The sequence below is a fragment of the Balaenoptera borealis genome, assembly GCF_965194805.1.
Source record: "Balaenoptera borealis genome assembly, chromosome: 4".
In the NCBI taxonomy this organism is placed as follows: Eukaryota; Metazoa; Chordata; class Mammalia; order Artiodactyla; family Balaenopteridae; genus Balaenoptera; species Balaenoptera borealis.
The window spans coordinates 4,009,880-4,025,583 of record NC_138861.1 but is presented as its reverse complement, the minus strand read 5'-3'; the positions used below and the strand labels follow the sequence as shown (position 1 = coordinate 4,025,583).

Here is a 15,704-nt window from a genome sequence, read left to right as displayed (position 1 = left end):
AAGCTTGCAAAGGGTAAGTGCCTAACGTATATAGAAATATAACTGTTGGAAGACACAGTCTATGAAGTCCTTCTATTACTGAGTTTTTAAAGTGTGGGATTTTAAAAGTTGTAGAAAATATAGACGGGAAATTCATAACAAATTCACCAGCCAATTACTTCACCTGACCATAGCCAGGTAAAAGTTGTCTTTAAAGATGTAAGTAGCGCAAGAGGGAAGAGATATGGGAACATATGTATATGTATAGCTGATTCACTTTGTTATAAAGCAGAAACTAACACACCATTGTAAAGCAATTATACTCCAATAAAGATGTTAAAAAAAAAAAAATGTAAGTAGCAAACGTATGGACACCAAGGGGGAAGGGGGTGGGGGTGGGATGAATTGGGAGATTGGGATTGACATATATACGCTGCTGGGTATGAAGTAGGTAACTAGTGAGGACCTGCTAGTTCTGCACAGGGAGTTCTACTCGGTGCTCTGTGGTGACCTAAGTGGGAAGGAAATCCAAAAAAGAGGGGATATATGTATATGTATGGCTGATCCACTTTGCTGTACAGCAGAAACTTGACACAGCAGTGTAAAGCAACTATACTCCAATTAAAATAAATCAAATTAAATTAAAAAATAAAGATGTAAGAATATGTAAGAAAAAGACTATCAGAAGTAAAAGGGTTTCTTTTGTTGCTTTTGTTTTGCTTGACTGATTTCTTAAATATCTTTGCTTCTTCCTGCTGCCTAATTTAGTCATTTATCCAGCCAGTATTTATTAATTTTTCCATATTTGTTACCATCTGCTAAAAGCTAAGGAGAAACTGTGAACCAGCCAGACACAACCTCTGCCCTGACAGAGCTCATGGTCAAGTAGAAGATACAGAACAGTAAGTAAGCTTTTACGATATAGCGAAGTAACCATGCGAAAGTGAATACAAGATGTTATGGAGATTCTTAGGAAGAGTAACCAACCCAGACTCAGGAAGTCATAAAAACATCTCAGGGAAACAACCTATCAGATAAAACCTGACAGATGGAGAGAAATGAAGCAGGTAGGCTGGTGTCTGAGTCTGTTCAGGATATAACAGAGGACCATAGACTAGATGACTTAAATAAGAAACATGTCCCACAGCTCTGGAAGCTGCAAGTCCAAGGTCAGCAAGCCAGCCTGGTCCACTGAGGGACCCCCTTCCTGCTCACAGCCTCCCTTGGCCTTCCTTGGTGGGTGCACAGAGGGAGGAGATCTCATGTCTTGTCCTCTTTTTGTAAGTGCATGAATTCCTTCACGAGGACCCTACGCTCATGACCTAATCTAACCCCAATGACCTCCCCAAACCTCCACCTCCAAATACCATCGCATCAGGGCTTAGGGTTTCAACATGTTAATTTGGGGGAATGCAAACATTCAGTCCATAACAGTTGGGAAATATGTATTCCAGGCAGGGAAAACACTGTATGTGCAAAATTCAGGAGGTTGTAGAGATCAAGGCTCATTCCAGGAATTAAAAGTGACTGTGTACAGCTGAATTTTAACGTGTGAAGGAGGAGGAAGTAGAAAGAGGTATAAGCAGTAAGAAAGGGGTGAGGAGCATGGGATTTATCCTAAGATCAAAGGTCTGCATTCTTCAAGTGGAGGAATGCCGTAATTAGGTTTGAAAGGTTAAAAAATGATTATGTTAGCTACGTAGAGAAGGAGCTGGGTGGAAGCAAGTTGAGAGCAGGTGAGACTAAGGACTCTGACACAGACAGGTGGCTTTTTGCTCTAATGAGCTCAAAGGACATATTTTCAGCAAAGGACATCTGAGGACCTTAGACTGTGGAATGTTCAGCGAGTCTCCCATCTCTTCATTGAAAATGTCCCTGGTTGGTGGCAACGCTTGTCAGCTATCTGTCCTGCCAGGCCTTGGGGGGTTCCAAGCAGGGGTTTACCAAAACCACAAGTCCCTTACACTCCAGCGGAATTAACTTTTACAGTTGCAAAAAACCATCAGCAAAGTCTGTTAGCTGGATTGAGCATCTGCATTCCAAGTATAATTCCTGAAAGAGCCACCTGAACATCCTGAAAAAATGCCCACAAATCACATAATCACCATCAGGCGATTAGGCATCAAACAGTTGTGATCACATTGTAGCTCTGAAGTAAGCTGTGGGTCTGGGCGATAACTCATTTCCTGCTCTACAATGCATGGGTGGGTCTGAGCAGAGCAGGTTTGACGAGAGCCCATCACAAACGTGGAGATCAGTCTGGAGGCTGGTGAAATGTGGGTGCCCTCAACTCAGGCAGTGACAGTAGGAATAAAACTGGAGAAAGCTGACATTCAAGAGACACTTGTGAGATTGAACTTGGCTAATGACCGGATATTGGGGAAGACAGATTTCTAGGAGGTATTTAGAACTTTAAACATCTCTTTAAAGAAATTTCAGGAAGCATATTTTTTTTATCAAGACTTGGTCATCAGTTGGACCTAAAGATGATCATACTAAACAAAGTAATTCAGAAAGAGAGAGACAGATACCATATGATATTGCTTATATGTGGAATCTAAAATATGACACAAGTGAACTTACCTACGAAACAGAAACAGACTCATAGACATAGAGAACAGACTTGTGGTTGCCAAGGGGGAGGGGCTGGGGGACTGGGAGTTTGGGGTTAGTAGATGTAAACTATTGTATACAGAATGGATAAACAACCAAGTCCTACTGTGTAGCACAGGGAACTCTATTCAATATCCTGTGATAAACCATAATGAAAAAGAATATATATATGTATAACTGAATCACTTTGCTGTACAGCAGAGATTAACACAACATTGTAAATCAACTATATGTCAATAAAATTAAAAAAAAAAAAAAAGACTTGGCCATCAGTGAGATTAGCTGGAATCTCACAGTCTCTCTTGTGTTTTTGAGAGACTTTCATGAATTCTAAAGTCTATCAACATCAGCAGCAGCACAATGTTTCCCCAGTGAAGATAGCAAGCCCAACATGGCAGGTGGGAAGCAACCTAAGGAAGCAAGAGGTGTTTGCTTCCCTCACCCTCCACGTCTTCTAGCTCTTGCTTTGCCTTCTGGGGCCCCCCACCCTCTAACCACGGAGGGTCTGACACTGACGCTGGGGTCCCCGAGCTGCTCTCCAGCCTTGCTGTCTTGGACAATCCCCGACTCTTCCGTGCTGCTCACATCTGTTCAAAGGCAACTCTCCCCTCAGCCAGCTGCTGGGTGGGAAGGAGAGCTAACATCAGTCCCACAGCTGATAGCACTTTATCCTGATACCATATTTTTAAGTCCATCACTGGCTGACGACGAAGTCACTTTTATCTGAACCTACGTTTGCTTATCTGAAGAGTTAAGTCATTGAAGTAGATCAGAGGTTATACATTCACATACCTATGGCAGCTGAGTGTGCCCTGTGGATGAGTTATGCAAACCGGGTGTCAGGTAGCGGGGAGAGGTGGTTTCCTTAGGGACCTCGCCGGTTCCCACCTGTATTCAGCTTCAATAAACAGTTGTCCTGGAGACTTAGTGTTGACACACCTCTGCATTTTTTCAAGAGAATTTGGATATGCAGATTTTCTATGTAATTATCCAATTTCCAAAAATTTGGCAGTGTAACTAATTCAAATTTTTAAAATTTGTGAGCCAGCTCTGTGTAGGCCAAACAAACACGTCTGTCGGCCAAAAGTGGCCTGGGAATGACCGGCTGGCACCCTCTAGATTGGACAATCTCTGAGGCTTTTCTCTAGCTCTTTAACTGTGGGGAAAATCTGAGATGTTTTCACCTTCAGGAAGTAATCCTTAAAACTGTGGAATTCTAGACTCCAGAGCAGACCAGAGGTAAACATAAGTTTGAACTATCAGGTTGCTCTGAGTGTCCTTCAAATTTCAGCAAATAAATACTTCATCAATATATATGATTAACTTCATTTTTGTAAGGTTTGAACCTGTCCAATGTGGTGAAGGCTGAAAGTGGTCATTTCTAAGACTAAATTGTTGCTTTTATCTTGACCCAAATTCAAATAGAGTTTAGCTATGTTAAAATTAATATCATCATATGTATATATGTATAACTGAATCACTTTGCTGTACACCTGAAACTAACACATTGTAAATCAACTGTACTTCAATAAAAAATCATATAAATAAATAAATTAAATTAAATCAATATCATCAGGGTAATGTTATATTAAAACAATGTGCAAATAGATTTTTTCCAGTTATGAAACTTGAGGATAATAATAAAGGGTCTTCGTTAAATTACCAAGCATTTGTTACTTCTCATGTTATTTATTTTTTTGCTTTGTTTTATTTTGTTTTTTAGCAAATTTTGCTAACATACCTTGTCACAGTGAATTTGAAAAGCATCTGATCTTCAGCTCGGTGGTTTGTGACCACCTAGAGGGGTGGGATACAGAGGGTGGGAGGGAGGGACACGCAAGAGGGAAGAGATATGGGAACATATGTATATGTATAACTGATTCACTTTGTTATAAAGCAGAAACTAACACACCATTGTAAAGCAATTATACTCCAATAAAGATGTTAAAAAAAAAAGCATCTGATCTTAAAGATCATCTATAAAACGTGAGAAGTGCTAAATATTCTTTATTTGATGCTGTACATAAACCACACTAAAATGCCTTTCTTTAAGTAAAAGGCAATATTGTAGATAGAGCATTTTGATTAAATTGGCACAGTCAAGACCAGAAAGATAAAGTGGACACATGGTCAGTGTATCTTCAGCCCTTGTCTTAACAGGCGAATGAACACAACTTGAAACACAGGTGACTCTTGCTCTGGTCTATGAGACAGTGAAAGGAGCTTCTCAGTACTTACATATATATGTGTTGTCATTTGTTATTTCTCACCGTCCTCTGGGTTAGCTGGGCAGTTGCTCTAGTCTGGGCCAGCGGGGCTAATCTCTGCGGTCAGCTGATGGCTCTGCTGAGGCTGGATGGTCCATGATGGCCTCACTCTCACGCCTTGTGTGGACAGGCAGTTTGGTCTCAGGGGCCTCAGCTGGGGGCTGCCTCTGCTCTATACGCTGTCTCACCCTCCGGGAGGCTCACCCATGCTCCTTCCCAGAGAGGACTCAGGGCTGTGAAGGAGGAAGACAGGGCAAGCCAAATGGCTCATCCTGGCCACACACCAGCCCCTGTTAGTATCTGCATTTGTAACTTCTGAGCTACTCCGAGTTCTTTCCTGGTCTCTGATTAGGCCATGTCTGATAATGTCCCATTGGCCTGGTCCCCAGACCTCTCTACCCCACACCCCTGCCCCCCCTCCCCAGACCTGCCAACAGCACAAATGGCCCCTCTGCACAATCTCAGGAACTGTGCAATTTTGTGAGACCTTCAGAACACACATCTTTTTTTTCTTCTTCTTCTAAAGCTGCCCATGTGGTATGAGGCACTTGGTAAGGCTCTCCCTTCTCTGGATTTCAGGTGGACACAGATCTCTATTTTGTTTGGATGCCCCTCAACTTATCTTAGGTTTTGACCATCACATAGACAGTCTTGTTTGAGACCCAAAGAGCTATGCACTGGATTCCTTTTGAGAAATTCAGGCCTCACCTGCTTCTATCCCTTCTATCCTTCTCTTTTGATCTTCTCATGTCAGGAAGGTCCTTTTCTTTACCAGCAGGAAAATTTTCTTATATCATATTCTCCACCTTCTTTTGCTCTGTGAATTAAGCTCTATAATGACTCCTTCAAGCATTGGCTCAATATCTTTCAATTCAAGTCCTGAAGAAGGTCTAATTCGCCATGGGTCAGCATGAGGTCTAAAGGTCAGGCTCGGAGCTTCAGTTTTATGACCATTCAGGAGTTCAGACAGGAAGACTTTATGAAAGCTCTCTCTTCACCAGAGGTTATCCGATAATGGGGAAGAATGAAGTGGTCATTTTCAAAATAAGCTAATCATGGCTTCTATCTTGGCGTACATTCAAATGGAGTTTAACCACATTAAAAATTAACGTCATCTGGGTGCAATCATGTGCAAATAGATTTTGTCCACTTATGAAATTTGCGAACGAAAAAGATAACGCCAGGTGTTTTTTTTAATGCCTAAAAAATGACTCTAATAACTTTGAATTGACATCTTAGGCGACCTTAGTTCAGATTGTTTGCATATATTCATAATGCTCTAAGAGTCCCTTAGAAAGAAAAAAGAAACATTTACTCAGTCACCACTTGCATGACATGCTGTTTAATTCTGTTTTCCAACTTGTTCAAAACACTCTCTTGGGATAGCTGAATAGTTTTTCTAAATCATACTTGTGAATTGTTCCTAAGATGGCAATGACTTTAGCATGTTATTTTTATAATCTATACATCTAAAGTTATTTAAATATGAGTTTTTATAAAAGCATAGAGGTAACTGGCCAGGAATTTAGTGTTAATTTCCTAAACTTTATTACTTCAACCAAGCCTAGTGTGTGCACCATAATTTGTAAAGCACCGTTAGCACAGATGTTATAAGAAAAGTCAAGAAATGTTTCAGAGGTTGAATCCTACCATTGAATACTACTGAGCCTAATGTTTACTAAAACTTTTTTGCCTTGGGACTTCCCTGGTGGTCCAGTGGTTAAGACCCTGTGCTTCGACTGCAGCGGGCACGAGTACCATCCCTGGTGGGGGAACTAAGATCTCACATGTCGTGCGGCATGGCTGGAAAAATAAAAAAATAAAACATTTTTGCCTTTTGTTACATGCCATCACTAAGTTATTTTTCATCATATTGTTGTGTGTTTTTTTATCTGGTTATAAGGACCCAGAAATAAAGCATCATTTCTGGGAAGTAAAGAGAAAATACACAAGAAGCAGGAGAAAAAAAAATAGCAATCCAAGGGTTTCTTAGAAAACAGGCATCAATGGAAACATAGTATCTTGAAAACAGAGATGACAGACCTGCTGTATGCTGACCTCACATCCACTCTGGGGACCACACGTAGGAAGAACATGGACCATAAGGGTCATTCAGATGTAGGAAGGATTGAAAATGATACCACGCTTAAAAAATCAAAATAAAGACCTCTGAGAGATCGCAATGCATTTAACAGAGAAGACTCAGGGTGTGATGGTTAATTTTATGTGTCAAATTGACTGGGCCAAGAGATACCCAGATAGTTGGTAAAACATTGTTTCTGGGTGTGTCAACAATGTTTTCATGTTTAATGTTAACATTAATGTTTAATGTTTTGATGGCATTAGCCCACTGTGTCCCCCTTTGCCTGGCAAAGCAATAAAGCTATTGTCTTCTACTTCACCCCAAACTCCGTCTCCGAGATTCAATCAGTGTCGGGGTACAGAGGCCAGGCCTGGCTTTAGAATCAGCAGGCTGAGGAAAGAGTATCATCCTCGCCATTAGATGTTGTGGGTAGATGACATCTAATCTCCCGAGGGCCTGGATGGAACACAAAGGGGCAGGAAGGGCTGATTCGCTCTCTCCAAGCCATCCATCTTCCCCGCCCTCGGATATCGGCCTTCAGGCTCCAGGACCTATACCGTCCGCCCCTGATTCTTGAGCTTTTGGACTTGGACCGGAACTCACAACACCACCAGCTTCCCAGGGCCTCAGGCCTTCAGCTCAGACTGAACCACACCACCAGCTTTCCTGGTTCTAAGCTTGCAGACGGCAGATCATAGACCTTCTCAGCCTCCGTAATCACCTGAGCCAATTCTTATAGGAAATCTCCTATGGGTCTGTTTCTCTGGAGAACACTCACACATGGGACATTCAGAATAACGCCCTTCAGATGTGGGAAGTACTGTCAGGGGAAGAGAAATCAGTCTTCCTTTATTGACCCTCTCGGCACAGAGGTTTTCTCCAGCCAACCGTACGGCATCTCTTACAGGTGGAGATGTAAAGAGACCCACGGGTCCCCATCACGGTAACGTGCGACCACAGCAAGGCCACCAGCTGAAAGAGGTGCCATCAAAGGAACCTGAGCATCAGAAGGGTGATAGGAACAGTTGAATTTTAAGTTCCTTTATGTCCTCTGGCCTGAGATTTATAGTCAAACAGCATGGGTGTTGAGAGCATACATCTAGCAAACCTGGGCTCTGAGAAGCTCAGTTTTACCATCGTCCTTAAAGTGCTGTCCACATCGGAGGGCCCCTTTGTGGGTTATCAGACATTCACAGGGTCAGTGAGCACTCAGGGCAGAGCCAAATACAGCACAGTCTCAGGAAAGTTCCCTGCTACCTTTACGACTAATCCATCCTCTTGAAGATCCTCTCAGAGAATGATTCAGGAATCGAAAGACAAAGCATCACTGAGGACACACCTTTGTTTACAGCAGACATTGAAACAGAGCAGCTGCAAGAAGAGAAGAATCATTGTTAAAAATCCCGGCCATCTGGACTTTTTTTTTTTTTAATGTTTTAAAAATGCATTTTACACAAACCTTTGAAACACAAGGAATCAGGAATCGCTTTTACTGTTCTGCACTTGAACATTGCAAAGGCAGCCTACCTGGAGGCTGGGCTCTCTGTTCTGCGTCTCTGAAGTCGGATCAGTGGCATCCGACTCAGCAGAGAGTTTCTCCCCTTGTGTCTCTTCCGTCCTCGTGGACTCCAGTTCCAGCGACTCCATGCGGAGCCCCAGAGTTGGGCCCAAGGTTTGCCCCTTTTATCCAGAGGAAAACGTCCTTTCTGAGAAGTGCGTTTCTGTTTTTCGGTTTGGGGTTAGGGTGTTGAGTGGGTTCTGTGCGTCCCCGGAGGACATCCTGCTACCTCGCACGGGAGCATCTTTGGCCCCGGCGGTTCAGACGCCGGAACGCACGCGCCTTCTATTCGTTTTCTGGTTGTCGAGTGACCCCTGCTGGTCACTGGGAGATGTTGCCGCCTTCCCTCATCTTGTTTCGAGTTAAATTCAGTCATCAGGCTGGAACTGCCACTTTCCGGGATTGGGTTCGCCTTTGTTTAGCTGTGATAGCTTCTATGAATACCTGTCGTGCGATAAATGCCATTTTCATCGCATTAAACTCAGGATTTTGAAAACCGCTCCCCATAAAATGGTGAAATTCACAGCAAAGGAAAACACCTCTGTGCTGGTGAATCTTCATGATTCAGTGATCTCGTGCTGACAGAGGAGATGACAATTTTTATACTTTCTTGAAAAATACTAGTCGGCAACAGACACGGGGACTGACACGTTTTGAAGCCCAGCTGGCGGCACAAAACATTTGCTTAAGCCTCGCCCGGTTGCTCCCATTGACGGAACATCCATAGCTACCCAACCATAGAGCAAGGTAATCTACGGCTTACATAGCAGAAAGGATTATAAATAAGGCTAAAAGCATCCCAGCATTTCAGAAGTCAACAGCCTAGCCTCCCTGGACCTTTCTATCTGTAAAACCATTGGCATTTGTCTATTGAATAATTTTTTGTTTAGTGCACCTACTATGTAAAAGGCTTGAAATAGGGCAGGGAAGAGAATGGGTAATAAACAGAAAATAGAATACAGCCATAGGTTAGCTGCAACAATATTTTTTTTTTTTTTTGCTGCAACAATATTAAATCTATATATTTTGAGCCTCTTACCTGTTCGTATGTGTTCAATAATTTATTTCCGTGAGGGTCAGTGTCTTCTACTGAGATTCTCATCTGTTGTACAGTGAGAGAAAAAGCGATAGCATATACTTAATTACCTTAATATTGTAATGACTAGCAATCCCCTTCCAATAATTCACAATAAACAAAGCTACACCTTTAAAAGGATTGTACTGTATACTCTTATGGAAAATAATAGCAGCTCACTTTAGCCAGAGCTGAGATGGGCAAACTTTAGCTCAGCCAATGATGTAGGTTCCTTAAATCTCTTTAGAGGAAATATGAGGAGTATCATTTTCAGTAGTCTCAGAGGTCAACTCAAGATGAAAATGCAGAAGAAAGGAAAAGAAGATTGGATACTCATTGGCTATATGGATGTGTGTGTGTGCATGTGTACAAATGTTCCATATACACAAATACTCATAAATAGATGTCCAAACCCTAACGTGAATGGAAGAATCACACTGATAACTAAATACATTTATGGGATTTGAATGAGGCACTGCCTGTTACCTTGTGATTTTCCTCTGTTAAATTTTAGGCACATGTAGCATATCACCTCCCTCTCTTTAGACTTTGCAAACCAAGCTATTATTTATTCTGTTTATTAGTACTTTCTCTTGAAAAGTCAATCCTCCACAGACATGGAAACACTTTTGTTGTATTTTTTTCTTTCCTCTGAATTCTCATCTCTATTTGCCTTCATCCTGGCAGTGAAATGCCTCAAACTGAATACAGTACCCCAGGCTTTTTAAAAAGTCTTCGGGACTTTCTAATAGTAAAGACCTTGCCTGGGTTTGAAAATCAGCCTGTTTAGAAAACAGTAAATTCACAGCTTTATCCCTGTAAAGTCTTATCACAGCTCTCCTTTTTATTTATTGGCATGCCTTTTTCTCTCTCAGAGATCTCTTTACTTTATGTGGTTCTTATAACATCTTGACTCTTTCAGTCGACATTAATTTAACTAAATATTTCTGCTTCCCTGTGTATTTTCCCTTGAAGTTTTCATTTTTTGTTGATGCTCTGTCTTTTAACTGTTCCTTTTGTTCCATTTTCCAATACTGCAGTGACCCTTAGAGCTTGGAGGAAATATTTGCAAATCTACACTGACTTCCTGTTTATTTATGGCTCTTTCGGCAATGTTCTTTTCTTTGCAAGGAGCTCAAATTCACCAGCAAGAGCTAAGGTCATACTCAAAACATACCTCTGATTTCAACCAAAGAATAAAGGGAGAATAAAAACTGAAAAATATTTTAAGAATCCTAAAGATACTCTGACTTGATTTAAGGTATACATTATAAGGTACATTGTTCTTTTTTGCAGTGAAATGGTGTGGTCTCTGGATGTAACTCTTTTTCCACCCAACTTGAGAATTTAAACTTTGTTCAGTTTCACAAGATCAGAATTCTCTAAATATCGTGGAATTTATCTTAATAAAAAAGAAAACAAATCCTGCTCAGTTCCTTCATCTTACAGTTTTTGCCTTGAGGGCATCACCTGAGGACATCATCTGAACTATCACCTGAGGGTATCACCTGAGGGCATCAGTGGAAGTTTGCTGAACAGTCTGTATTGGTGGCGCACCTGACTCAGCCTGGACAGTGGCCAAGTGTCACTGCTGTTTTAATTCTTTGGCTTTTTTCTTCTTCTGACTAAGGTATAGCTGTTTCTTCATCTTAGCTATAGCCAGGCTTTACAAAGTCTGTATCATCAAGTTTTCATTTTTAGTGTAAAAGTATCTTATGGTTGGTGCCACTTGTCTGTTCTTTTTATCTGGCAGATGCCTATGTAGATAAGCTCCTGAATCTGAGATCGCCTACAGACCATGCTTTCAAATACCGGGTGAGTGGAAAGGCAGTTGGATCATCTCCACCCATTTCTGTAGATGATTTATTGTGAACTCCAATAATTATTTCCATGGTGCGCTCTTCATGTCTCTACTACTGGTTCCAAACCCCAAGATAGAATCACAGACTTGCACAGCTAGGATGGAGTTTAGTCCAACCCCTTTACCGTATAAATAAGGACTAAAATGTCGCTAAAGAAGTTACGGGATTGTCCATGGTCACAAACGTTGGCCAATGACATAGCTAGAAAAGTATCAGGTCTTTGTGAATTTATATGTATGTGTGAGTAGACGTTCATGCAGAACTTACCATAGACAGCAGACGGTCTGAGCTCTTCACAAATCTTGGCTTTTATAACCCTTATAGCAGCCTTCCGAAGTAGATATTCTTATTATCTACCCAATTTCAAATATGAAGAAACTGAGGTGCAAAGAGGTTAAATAACTTTTTCAAGGTCATGTCATAGGGAAGAACCTTTATGTTCTATTACAAGTTCATCACTAAAGGGACGTTGCCTATAAGCTTAAATTATACATAATGGCCCATCTCTGGGACCCCTGCCTCCCAGGTCACGAGCATGAAGCTAAACTACCTTGGTTTAGCTCACAGGAAACTCCCTGACCAGGCCCACCTGTGATGGGCTGCAGGAAAAAAGAAATTCACACATCTTCTCCGGAGTCGTGCCAGAACCAGGAAATGTTTGATTTTACTCCCTTTCCTTTTAGTTTAAAAGAAGCTTGAATTCTAACTCAGGCAAGACAATTCTTTGGGATGTTAGTCCACCATCTACTGGGTCTACTGGCTTTCTGAATAAAGTTACTATTCCTTGTCCCAACACCTCATTTCTGGTTTTATCGGCCTGCTGTGTAGCAAGCAGTACGAGCTTGGACTGGGTAACAATCACATACCTGGTAGGTGGCAGAGCAGGAATGGAAACCCAGGCAGCCTGGGTCCCAAGCCTGGTCTCTTAATCACTATCTTTCATGAATGTCAAAGTCAGTTACATGTCATCAAGATGTCAGCCTGTTCCAACTGATGCATAAACTACCTCAATATCACTAAGCTCTCTGTCATCAATCAACACATCTTGGTTTCCAAAATTATCCTCACCCTGGAAACATAAACAATCTCTTCAATTATTCACCCATCGAGCCAAGGCATGCTTTATCCAGATGTGAACTCCTACATAGGGAGAAATATAAAATCTCACTCCCTTGTCCTCAGGGAAACAAATTCTGAACCAGAAGGTTACAGCAGACTTTTGAAAATCACTACCCTCTGTCTGCTCCGCTCACAATATGTTTCTATAAGCCCCCTTCTGTCCCCCTAGTGGGATTGGAGCGTTTCTAAGGCTGAGATGCAGGGTAAACACCTTTACATTGAACAGATTTGTTCTGTATCCCCTGTTTGCCTGTGGCTGCCTTTTGCTTTTCAGGAGACTTTGGGATTGAGGCATCACGCCAGACACCTGAGGCAAGGCACACAACAGATGTAAGTCATGCTCCTCTGTCATCCAGGGTCTGCCCTTGTCCAGATCTTCTGGAGCCTGTCACACAGTGGCTTTGCACAAACTGTGCTCCGTGGTCACTGGTACCCCGAGAAGAATGGCCTTAGTATCAGCTGGTGAGAATACAAGAAAACTCGGAAACTCAATGAGTCCACAGTGCCTGGAGAGGAGTGGCTAAGAAGCCCTTAGCACCTGGGATTTAAAGACCATCCTCCACTCAGGTTTTCATTATACCAGCAACTACAGCATCAGGAACAATTACTTGCAATAGCATAACAACCAAAGCACACCAGAGAAAGATGTTTCTATGACTTACCTGTTGCCTTAATGAATTTTTGCTTGTAAGGTATGAGGGAAAAGACTGTAATATTGTCTTCCTCTAAAACACAGCAATTTGACAGGAACAACTATTTATGCTGTGGGAACATTTACTGGCCCCAAAGAGTCTGAGGTGGTTTGGAGTGATTTTGAAGGGGTTCCGAGAAATACAGGGCAAAGACCCTGAAGGGTATGAAAGGAAGTAGATGTCAGGTGTGGCGTTATCCATCCGTGCATGCCCACCCACGGAGTCAGAAAAGGCTTCCAGTGTTTTATCTCCACAGAACAGCAGATACTTCCATTGTTTTCAGGAGAAAAGGACACGTTTAAAAGTTGAAAAATCACCCAGCACATACAGTGTAGGGTGTAGAGTTCTGGGGAAAATCTGGAGCAAGTTAAAAGGGATCTATAAAATCGTGTAGGGGAGTCAGAGAGAAGTAACATGAGTAAATTTCTTCTTCAGACGTGTATATGAAATGCCTTCTTTGCTATCACTGTATTACACATTTGGATCTTTGTGTTAAGTGTTGTGGGTTGTCTGTAAATATGATTCAGGGTTTTATTTTATTTTCCCTCAGATGATCATTTATAGTGAATAGTGATAAATGATAGTGATAGTTTTAATCATGGTGCCACCTTCACCCAGCGTGGACACCACACTCCCTCAAGAAAGCACCCAGGTTATTTGCACCAGGATAGGTGCAGAGTGGACGACCCACTCTCCCCGCCCACAGGCCCTCTGCCCAGCAGGGGCTGGTGATTAGCAAAGCCTGCTGGACCGGCTCCCTTCAGGTTGAGGACTAGAGAAACCGTGTCTGGCCTGTGGGTCAGAGAGAAACCAAAGCGAGCCAAGGGAGGCGGCGCTGACCGTTGGAACGGCCTTGGTCCCTTGGCTTTCCTAATCTTCATCCCAGTACATGCAAGTCCTTAAAATGAGCTTTGTTTTCCTAAATCTAGTGCACCTCTCGGCTCCCTGCAAGCAAAGCACCCAACTGAGCACAATATGAAATTAATCAGTGACGTAGCCATTCAGGGGAGCAGCTCTGGATTTTATGTCCTGAACGCACTGCTAACAAATCTACTCTGTCCCTCGTGTACACATTTCATCCTTCACCACGTTCCACTCAAGGGCATTATTTTTCTTCCATTTAAACCCTCTTTGTCTCTAACATATTCTCTCTCTCTCTCTCTCACACCACCATCATCTCATCCCCCAGCACACAGTCTCTGTCAGAGAGACACAGGGAGAATCTCTGCCCTCGTTTGAGGAAACTGGCCTCCAAACCTAAAAAGAAGTAGTGAAAAATCTAGTTAAATGTAACATAATGTAAGGTAAGCTCTCAGGCCATTTCTAAGTATAAATGAAAATTAGTGGAAAACTAGACTTCTGTGACTTCTTACTGCTGTGTAACAAATTACTTCAAGATTCAGTCATTTAAAACAGTAAATATTCATTGTCTTGCAGTTTCTGTGGGTCAGGAATTCAAGAGTAACTTACCTGGGTTGTTCTGGCTCAGGGTTTCTCATGAGGTTTTATTCTTCAAGTTTCACCTGGAGCTGCAGTCACCTAAAGTTCTCTAAGAGTTTGTCTGAAATTAGATTTGACTGAGGTTCACTTATATAACTGGTAAGTTTGTGCAAACTGTTGGCAGGGGGCTTCAGTTCCTCACAAAAGGACTTCTCCGTAGGGTCTCTCGAGTGTCCTAATGCAACCGTGGCTGGCTTCCCCTTGGGTGAGTGACTCAAGCATAAGCAAGGCAGAAGCACTGTCTTTTATGACTTGGCCTTGGAAGCCATTCACCATAATTCCTGCTACATTTTCTTGTTGAGAAGAAAGTCACTAAGTCCATTCATATTCAGAGTAGGCGGGTGGAGGGATTAGACTTTACCTTTAGTAAGGAGGAGTAAACCTGTCTATTTAGTAATATGCTCTATTGAGTAAATATTAAGCATATATTTTTAAAACACTATTTAAGCTCCTAGAATTTAAATATTCCTATAAGCAGTATATGGTTTTCAAACCTTGGCTGCTAATTCCTCTCTCCAATTTTCCATAAACTTTACCCATTCCAAGTCACATAGTGCTGTTGAAAAATAAATCTTCTGAGTAATTTGGGGTTCAGTTATACAGCATAGTGGCTCCTGAATTGACATCCATGAAAATCAATTTTAATTCATTCATATGTGGCTAAGTAAAATATTTTATGAGGTACTAGATCAAACATCTGTTCTATTTCTTTCAACTACTACTTCAGTAATTGAATTATTTTTGGAAAAGCAATCAAATGAGTTTCTCATAATTATAGACTGTTGATTTGTTCATATTTCATGTCCCTTACAACACTTAAGTTAGCAGGTTGTTTTTTCTACAAAGCACTTGTTCCATTATTTTACTAGAAGCTAAAGCAATCTTATTTACCCAAGTGACTTGCTTCTCAATTGAAATCTGTTTCTTAAGAACAATGACAAACTAAGAGTGTTTAT

At 41.7% G+C, this 15,704-nt stretch overlaps 1 protein-coding gene across 2 annotated transcripts in view; it reads right to left on the bottom strand.

The window, feature by feature from the left end:
• LOC309628596 (uncharacterized protein) overlaps positions 1–15,704 on the bottom strand; it is a 330,271-nt gene that overhangs the window by 246,806 nt on the left and 67,761 nt on the right. The window contains exons 7-11 of one of the 2 annotated variants that reach the window (XR_014244570.1): positions 11,705–14,809; positions 9,540–9,602; positions 8,470–8,944; positions 7,357–8,313; positions 4,583–6,148 (exon numbers count right to left, since the gene is read on the bottom strand). Coding sequence is in view for 1 of the 2 variants with exons in the window: in XM_082391826.1 (XP_082247952.1) it covers positions 8,876–8,944; positions 9,540–9,602 (132 nt within the window). In the remaining variant the exon portion in view is untranslated. Of the gene's footprint in view, positions 1–4,582; positions 6,149–7,356; positions 8,314–8,469; positions 8,945–9,539; positions 9,603–11,704; positions 14,810–15,704 lie in introns of those variants that run through there. The other variant, XM_082391826.1, reaches the window with a different exon arrangement.